General features: G+C 44.7%; 1 protein-coding gene across 1 annotated transcript; it reads right to left on the reverse strand.

The window, feature by feature from the left end:
* Positions 1 to 485: 485 nt before the first annotated feature.
* ECD (ecdysoneless cell cycle regulator) lies at positions 486 to 9,057 on the reverse strand. The gene is made up of 13 exons (XM_019617927.1): positions 9,048 to 9,057; positions 8,241 to 8,403; positions 8,051 to 8,138; positions 7,115 to 7,296; positions 6,576 to 6,768; positions 5,962 to 6,090; positions 5,018 to 5,143; positions 4,616 to 4,701; positions 3,472 to 3,578; positions 2,618 to 2,795; positions 2,222 to 2,289; positions 1,879 to 2,099; positions 486 to 1,326 (listed from the first exon to the last, which is right to left on the reverse strand). Exons 1-13 carry the CDS (start codon positions 9,055 to 9,057, stop codon positions 1,096 to 1,098), a joined length of 1,782 nt encoding a protein of 593 aa, XP_019473472.1. The 3' UTR covers positions 486 to 1,095.
* Between the last annotated feature and the right edge of the window lie 90 nt (positions 9,058 to 9,147).

The raw sequence follows: 9,147 nt of genomic DNA on the forward strand, positions 1-9,147 counted from the left end.
ATACAAACAAATAACCACAACCCAGCCCGACAACAAATAGATTGCAAAACCCAACATAGTACAGATTAATTCATTAGTACAGATTAGCTTTCAGTGTAAATTGTGTCAGGCTCTTGAATTTCAGTGGAAGGAAGAATAGAAAAGATGTGCAGAAATCCAATGAATCCAGCAGATCTGCCTTCTTGCTGTCTATAGAGCAAGAATTGCTATGTAATTTCTTTCCTATTTACCTGGTTAAAACTAAGTCTCCATATCCAGAATTAATCATTCTATGTGAAAGCAATTCTAGGTCACGTTTTCCCTAAACAACGAAACCCAGCTGCTCAGATTGAGCTCATACACAGCTACTGATGGCACAATACCAATGCTCAGTCATAACAGAATCCAAAAAATGCTCCGTTGTGAAAATGCTTTAACTCCAAGAACTTCCAACACTTTGCTACAGAAGTTATGCATACCTTCAAAGAAAAAAGCAGCACCAGCAATCTAGTTGGACTACTGCTTTTATTTTAAATAAATTCAAAAAAGATAGCGATATTTACATATTCTATCAGATCACTCATCATCAAGTACTTCTAATTAGTACAACACAAAATATTCTTATAGCAATTATCAAAAGTTCTTACAATGCAGCATTTGTACTTTTGGAAAAGTATTCAAATGTCTGATGAACATCGGATCAGCATTCCCAAATCCACACAAGAGAACGCTGCCTCTCCAGCATGGTATTCCTCTGCCTCCCCCCAAATGCAGCAGCTTTTTTCAGATAGTGGCAGCACTTTGCTATGGGTAAAGGACATTTCAGAAATACAGCAGATTGGAATGCCAGCTTTAAAGAAATGTTTTGTCTTCATTCACATCACAGCATCATTTTGCAGTGCTCTGAAAACATAACTGGAGAACTCCTAATCCTGTCAAAGACAGGATTTCCAGGTAGACAGCATTTCCAGGTAAATTCACTTTACGTCTTTAAAGCCACACAAAGCACATGTATAAAATGCTTTAAATTCAAATCTCATCTCTTCTTCCAAATGCTGCTACTTTGTCTGTGTCTCTTTTCCCAATCAGCCACGTCTTCTGAATTAAGAGAGTCTCTTATTCTGCTGCACCCTCACTAGAACCAATACGATCTGTATTTTCAGGTAAATACACCCCCATGCTCTGTAAAATGTTAGAGGTGGGTCCTGCCAGTCCAGCCTGAGCACTGTAAGATTCAAGCAGGTTAGTTACTAGGTTCATATCCACATCAACTGGTGTCACCTCAGCATACTCCTCTTCAGAATCAAGGCCAGCATTTTGAGATGTAGTTGCTTTAGCAGAATTTGCCTGTAGGAAGTACAAGGAGAAAGTTTCATCGAGACAAATCGTATACAAAAAAGGAAAAATAAAGAGAGAGAAAAAAAGAAAACAGTTCTGTCACCAACGAAGTTCACTATGTTCTCATCTGCCTTGAGAGACAGGAATGTGGTCACCAAATGTGGTCACTGCCAGTTAAAAATGGTCACTTCCCATTATGCGGATGATGTTCCAAGAGAAAGACACAGAGGGTTAGTGAGTCTTGGCTCAGTTTCCCACAGGACTGATCCACAGTGGAAACGCAAGAAGTCAAACTGCAGCTTGCAAGAACATGCAACTAAGTTTTGGAATCAACGTGCACGTTAAAGCTGAGTTAAGTTTTGGTTTCAAAAAGAAACGGCGGTGCAACTGCAGGACATTTTGCCTGCACACAGGATTATTGTTTTTAGTAATCAGCACATGGTTAGAGGACAAACAATGCTGATCACGTTGCTCAGGATGACTTCTTTTAGCGTATTTCTTCTTTCATAACAAATCTGTCAAAACGATTATGCCACAAACTAGCATTCAAGGCACACTTACCCCTTTCTTCTGAGTGGTAAAACTTTTCCCAACGTTGGTTTGTGCCAGTTCACGATCCATTTCATCCATGTATGACTTAAGACTGCCTATAAGTTCCTTAGGTGATACCTCCTCGTCTTCCCTTTGATTTTCAGCATCTAGGTCATCATCATCCTCATCTGAGAAGTTAAACTCCTCCTCTTCATCCAGATCATCAGAATCCAGCTCTTCTGAATCTGCCCCTGTGTGTTTTTGTGTAAGCACAGACAGCAGGGAAATCAGCTCAGTGCACGCGGATCAGCAGAAAACCCAGAGATACTAAATAAGCGTGAGATATTCCGACAAAAGAAGCAAGCAGTCTCACCCAAAATTCTGTCTAATGCTTTTGTAAAAGAGTCTACATCAAAGGTAACGTTGGTTTCATCAGATGACCTAAAATAAAAAATGTTTTCAATAAGCAAAGCTGCTATGCTCGCACAAGCCTAACACAGGCACGGTCTGGGTGCCATACTGCTAAACAAAACAAAACAATCCACAAAGCTAAGTAGGAGCTCTGGAAGATAAAGCATCCTCCACCACTTTTATCTGCACCAGAGCATGAGTGGTCACAGAGCCAGTTTAGAAGCTATTCACTACTAATACAGATGTTTGCTTCTCTGCTAAAAAGAACACTTCCCAAATTTGAAAAATCAAGAATCACTGAGAGGGCTGTAAGTGAATGAAATCACGTTTCACACTCGACATCAAAAAATAGCAGTACCATGGCATTTCTGCTCCTTTGTGCGTTGAGACTTTGGACACAAAAGCCTTCATACTTTCAGCAACTGCTTCCAAGTCATATTTCTGCTCTTCTTCGTTTGAGGAAGGGTGGGATTCACCTGTTGCCTCCTTCAGCATCTGATCCAAAGCATCAGGAGAAATCTCCAGCCAACTGTCATCTGAAAGAATTTAGGACATATTTTCTATTTGAGCCCCAGCCTGCTAGCCCACAAGTCCCAGTCTAGATGGCTGAGAACACTGCTAGCATTTTGTAGCTCGCTTTATTTGCACAATTAAGTTTTCAAGATGATACTTGATAACACAAGGTACAAAGTAGGCGAGGAGCTGAGATAAACAGAAAACATTTTGGTTTAGTGCTTAAAAAATCATCCAGAAATACAGATGTGACCCATACTGTACACTGGCAAACAGCTACAAGTCAGAAAGTATTAGAACAAAATTTATGCTGGTTTCATACAGGCCATCAGAATGGACCACACACTGGCTAAGCTTTGCATTGTCAATACTGGAATTGGTTTCATGACATAATCAAAACTTTCTGTCTGGTGGACAGCTGACACAAAGTATCTGACCTGGTGTATGTGTGCGTGGTGTTCCTGACCTACTGCTATCAAATCAGAAACTGGATTGCATGTCTTGCAAACTAACAACTTCAGACTCTGTGGTTTATATAAATGAACTGGTTTTGCCAATCTGAAGTGACTGCCTGTGAGTAACAACTCTAACAGCCACAGGACACAACAGAAGCAGGCAAAGAGATGGTACAGTTGCCCCTCTCTCATCACAAATAACTGTTTGTGATTGGAAGAATCCACCCCCCATCATCCTGCTCACCATCCTCTGGAGGAAGACAAGTTGCTTCTCTCTCGAACTCCTTCACATCAAACGTTGTTGTCCGTAGCAATGTCAAGATTTCATCGCCGGGACTCATTTCAACAGAGCTAAAAGGAAAAAATTCACTTTACTGAAATGGATTTTTGTTTGCATTGCCATGCCGATGGCATCTGACACTCCAAACACGTTTCCAGTGAAATTCCACATTATTCCTTCCATGCAAATAAGTAAAAAGATAAGCAAATTGTGGGGAACTACCAGCATGCTATACAGACAGTACTAGCCAAAATAAGACAGAGTTAATTAGTGACATTCCTTGTTGATGTCTCCAAAGCTCATTTCTCTTCTGCCTCCTTTGTTCTTAATGCTTATTTTGTCTCGGTAAATGTTCAGATAGGCAGATCCCAAAATGCATACAGGAACTTGGAGCAACTAACAGTCAAGATATTTTGAACAGGTAAATCCTCAGATATTTTTGCAATGATTTGTTTTTTTTTGGATTGGATCTTTTGGAGATATTTATAGCCAGCTGCCCTATTGAGTAAAGGAGACAGATTAGTTCTTATTTGCTATTCACTGAGATTGAATCACAGAATGGCCAGGATTGAAAAGGACCACAATGACCATCAGTTCCAACCCCCTGCTATGTGCAGGTCGCCAACCAGCAGCCCAGGCTGCCCAGAGCCACATCCAGCCTGGCCTTGAATGCCTGCAGGGATGGGGCATCCACAACCTCCTTGGGCAGCCTGTTCCAGTGCCTCACCACCCTCTGGGTGAAAAACTTCCTCCTAATATCCAACCTAAACCCCCCCTGGCTCAGTTTAAAACCATTCCCCCTTGTCCTATCACAATCTCCATAGCCAACCAACCAAGTGAATAGCACTTTTCAGCCACCTCTTAGCCCACTTGGAATAGCTTAATACTTTACAAAAACAAGATAAACAGTTACTCAAGCAATAACTTTTACTGAGAGCATACCAGAGGAATTAGTACTCACATGCCAAACCATAGCACCTATATGAAATGCACAAAGGAAAATGGCTTCAGATTTTTTTGAGAAAGTCTTAAAAACCAAACCAAACACACAAAACTAGTTGCAGTGCTTGCAGGTGCTATGTATTCACCAAATACACACAGCTCTTACCTTTCTGGCTTGTTAACAGATTGCTGGAAGTAATGTTCTGCCATACGCAACAGTTCCAAGTACTTTGCAGAGCCTTCCATTTCTCCCTGTTTAATCCAGCACACAAGCAGGAATGTAAGTAATTCTCCCTCCACTTGCTTTTCACAGCCAGGTTTCAAAATGACAACTTCAAATAATTACTCAAAGCCATTTTAATTTCCAAAAATAAATAGATTAATTTTGAAGGGGGACAAACCACACATGCCTCCTTTCAAGATATTCATGGATTTTCCATAGGTGGAAGCATTAGATTTCGTGCCCTGCTAGCAATACTTACACAAGTTCAAGAGCTAAAAGATGTGCTGTTTTTGTTTTTTTTTCTTCTGGATCATGTAAAAGATACACGCAGACACAATACTTCACCTTAAAATAATCTTTTTCCTTCAGGCTGCGGAGGTACCTCTCCCACAGGGGACCCCTGAACTCCTTTCTCTCCAGATCAGGAGAAACTTTACTGCATTTGGAGCACAAAATTTCAAAGCCATGAGCCTGAAAATAAGAGATGCAACAAGAAGATATCCTCAAGATATGACAAATCTAAGCACAGCTCTAAATGGCTGCATCAACAACTCCCTATCACTGAGCACTCAATTCTGCCACTTGGGAAGGAGAGAGCAAAGCTGACTGTAAGATCAAAATGGTTTATTACTGCTGGAGGAAGAGAGATTGCAACTTCCAGAGCAAGATACTGCAATCTGACACACAAAGTTTGTCTACAGGGAAAGCTGCTGAAAAGCAAGCTATAAGAGAGATCTGTAACTCACCAACTCCTGCTCACATAAGCACCAATACTTCAACTGTATTTGTAGTCTGTGCTGAATTGCAAAGCTGTGCAGTTCAGACAAACATGCTGCAGTGAGGCTCAAGCCTCAGGACGGGCAATTTCAGAAGAGAAAACCTGCTCTCAGATGTGGCTCTATTTCTACTTGGAGCAGAGACCCAAGGGCACACTGAGCCTTCTGTACTTCCAACAGACAAATCCCACCCTGTTCCCATCTCAGCTCTTGCCTATATTCGCTCTGTGCTGCAAGTTCTACATGTTTCGTGCCAAACTTGAGGTGCAGGACAGAGCCATGTGTTCTACCAGCCTTGAGGCTTCAATCCCGACTGGAATGGTTTCTAGAGGTGGAAGCACAGGAGTACTCTATTCTGTAATTAATCCCCCACCATACTGCATTTACAGAAAAGTCGCTGCCAGTTTGCTCACGCTTCTCTGTACAAGCAGGCCACCTACAGGCAAAGAGTCACTTCTGGGATCAAACACCAAACAAAACAGTCTGAGTACAAAATCCATACAAAGTAATTACCAGCTTCATGCCCAGCTCGTGGGCTTTGTACTGTGGGTGGGATGGAGGGGGCAGCGTGTATCCACTGCGCCTGTCTGGAGCAAACTTCTGCTGCACGAGCTGTGCATACAAACACTTGGTGAATGTAACCTGAAAAGGCCAAAGCAAGAGAAAAGCACTCACTGTGGTATAACTGTGCTCTGCATGGGCATCAACTTTCCTGTAGTTCCATTCAAATTTGGTTTTAAAGCATCAATATTACTGACCTTATCTGAGATAGTATTTCAGATATATATATATATATTTGCCTAAGATCACAGAATCACAGAATGGCCTGGGTTGAAAAGGAGCACAATGCTCATCCAGTTCAACCCCCTGCTATGTGCAGGGTCACCAACCAGCAGCCCAGGCTGCCCAGAGCCACATCCAGCCTGGCCTTGAATGCCTGCATGGATGGGGCATCCACAGCCTCCTTGGGCAACCTGTTCCAGTGCCTCACCACCCTCTGGGTGAAAATCCTCCACCACCTTCTGAGTGAAGATGAGTCACTTTTTAGATCTTACAAAGAATATTCCAATTTTCCAGCATCTCTAAATAAACATGAACTTAAATAATACATTAGAGGGATCACTTACCGTGGTCATCACACGCTCCTCCGGAGGGAAGGTGTGAAAAGAGCGACATGCCCTCAGATCGGTGGGATCCCGCAGGTAGAAGGCCTGGACTGCTGCAGCCACCAACGACGGGCGCTGCTTCAACACTGCCACGATGCCTGCTGGGAGGTAGCAGTGTGCTCGGTGATAAGAGGCCTGGATTTTCTCAGGATATCTGCGTTCACACAATTGTAACGCTGTGTTCAGTGCACTGCAAGCCTCAAATGCTCCTTTTTAACTACTGTTGTCATTTTCGTCAGAGTATTAAAGAAGGAAGGTGATTCCTGCCATGAATAGGAATAGCATCCCAGCAGTAAACCACCACCAGAGTCCCCACATAAATACAACAGCTTAAAGGACAGAGGTCCCCCATTTGCACAATGCCCCAGGAAAACTTCTAGCTAAAAGAGAACCAGCTCTACTGCAGCTAACATGAAAATGACTGAATACAATGAAGTTTCCCCAGACAGCCCATAATCAGCACTCTCTGTTACAGAATATCAAAGAAACCATGCACATACCCATTGATACGTTTATACACAGCTCTTCGAATGGGTTCTGCAGCCAGGAACTCCTCTGAATGGGCAGGTAACAGTGCCAATGCTTCTGAGATGGTGAGGCTTTCAGCAGGCAGCTCCTCCCACTGCTGCTCTTCTGTCTCTGACAGCGGAATGATGTGTAGCTCTCCCTTGTAAAAGAACACCTGGCAAACAGTAACATTTTCATCAGGTGGGAAAAGCACAGTCACACAAGCAATGCAAGGTTTTGTTCTGTACATCAGAGAGCCACAGAATGGCTTAGGTTGGAAGGGATCTCAAAGCCTGTAAGTTCCAACTCCCTGCTGTGGACTGGCTGCCTCTCCAGCAGCTCAGGCTGCCCACAGGCCCATCAACAGAATCACAGAATGGCCTGGGTTGCAAAGGACCACAATGCTCATCCGGTTCCAACCCCCTGCTATGTGCAGGGTCACCACCAGCAGACCAGGCTGCCCAGAGCCACATCCAGCCTGGCCTTGAATGCCTGCAGGGATGGGGCATCCACAGCCTCCTTGGGCAACCTGTTCCAGTCCCTCAACACCCTCTGGGTGAAAAACTTCCTCCTGATATCTAACCTAAACCTCCCCTGTTCTCAGTTTAAGACCATTCCCCCTTGTGCTATCACTATCCACACTCATAAAGAGCTGTTCCCCCTCCTGTTTACAAGCTCCCTTCAAATATTGGAAGGCCGCAATGAGGTCTTCCCAGAATTTCCAGGTTTGGCCAAATGTTTCCTTCACATCAGCAAGACTGAAAGCTTCCCTTCAGCTGGAGATGTGCCTGAGGAGAAGCCTCCAGCAGACTCGTGGCTGCAGGCTGCAAACTCCCACATGTGAGCACTGAAGGACGCAGCAGGAAGAAGCGCAATTTTCAGCAGCCAGAGCTGTGAGAGGGATCGAAAGCGGTGCCCAACACGCTCACCCTGTTCTCGCTGTTCTCAGGACTCAGCCACTTCGGGAGGAAATCGGCCGCCTCGATCAGCAGGAACTCCCCATCGTTGTCATCGATCCTGCTCAAGGAGAAGCCGGTTTCGTACACAGCGCAAGGCGGGGCGCTGCTGAGGGCACCCACTGGGTGCAGCCCGGTGCTGCGGGGTAAGGCGGGACCCCACCTGGCCACCAGCTCCGGGAAGGCGCGGCTGATCTCCCGCACGAGGTACACGATGAACCACTCGTCCTCCACATTGTCCCCGAACAGCGTGGTGCCACCGATGTGCTCCGGAGTGTCTCCTGCCAGAACAGAATGGCACAACTGTTCCTGGTTGGGAAAGCTCACTCAGTTTGCCCATGCCATGCCATGCCACGCCATGCCATCCCGAAAGGTGGGAAGGGCCCCATCAGTGAAAGGAAAAGGCAAGAAGGCTTCACAGTGATTGAGAATAAGGGGATGAAGGAGAATAGTTAGAGATAGTTTATGGAAGCAAGAATGTAGGGCTTGTTAGAAAAGAAGAGATGGCAGACACTGTGACTGGGATAGTGAGGGGGATGAAGGCCATAAAGATAAGGGTTTGAGAACAGCCTGAGGACATTTGGCAGGGAGGTGATGAGATGTCCATAGGGCAAGAAGAAACTGGTATGGGGGGATGCCCTCCAAAAGGTTAGAAGCCTTCGCGAGGAAAACCACAAATCTTCATCCCACGACCCACTGTGCATGTGTAAGAGGGGAGGGTCTGCATGCTAACGAACTCTTGGGGGTGTAATGAATGTGTATCTGAATTCCGGGAAAACTATTGATTATGTATTAGTTTGGCCTATATCTGTAGCACGATTTTTCCAGACGGTGTGCAATGATCCCCCTTGCACCTGGTGTCTGCACAGCACTGATTAAAACATAACTACTTTTATAACTACTTTGTTCTTATAGAGTTTGATTCCACATGTCAATTCCATCCCACTGCACCCTATCCCATCTCACCCACCCCACGCCATCCCACCCCATGCCATACCACGCCGTGCCATCCCATCCCACCCCATGCTATGCCATGCCACCCATCCCATGCCATGCCATGCCATGCCATG

Source organism: Meleagris gallopavo, chromosome 8 (assembly GCF_000146605.3).
Source record: "Meleagris gallopavo isolate NT-WF06-2002-E0010 breed Aviagen turkey brand Nicholas breeding stock chromosome 8, Turkey_5.1, whole genome shotgun sequence".
NCBI lineage: Eukaryota > Metazoa > Chordata > Aves > Galliformes > Phasianidae > Meleagris > Meleagris gallopavo.

Excerpts from the sequence above, each read along its gene's own strand:
- ECD (XM_019617927.1), bottom strand. Across the intron at positions 5,144-5,961 it reads ACGAGCTGGGCATGAAGCTG|GCTCATGGCTTTGAAATTTT; the intron begins GTAATTACTTTG and ends TCTTATTTTCAG. Across the intron at positions 2,100-2,221 it reads AGCATTAGACAGAATTTTGG|GGGCAGATTCAGAAGAGCTG; the intron begins GTGAGACTGCTT and ends AAAAACACACAG.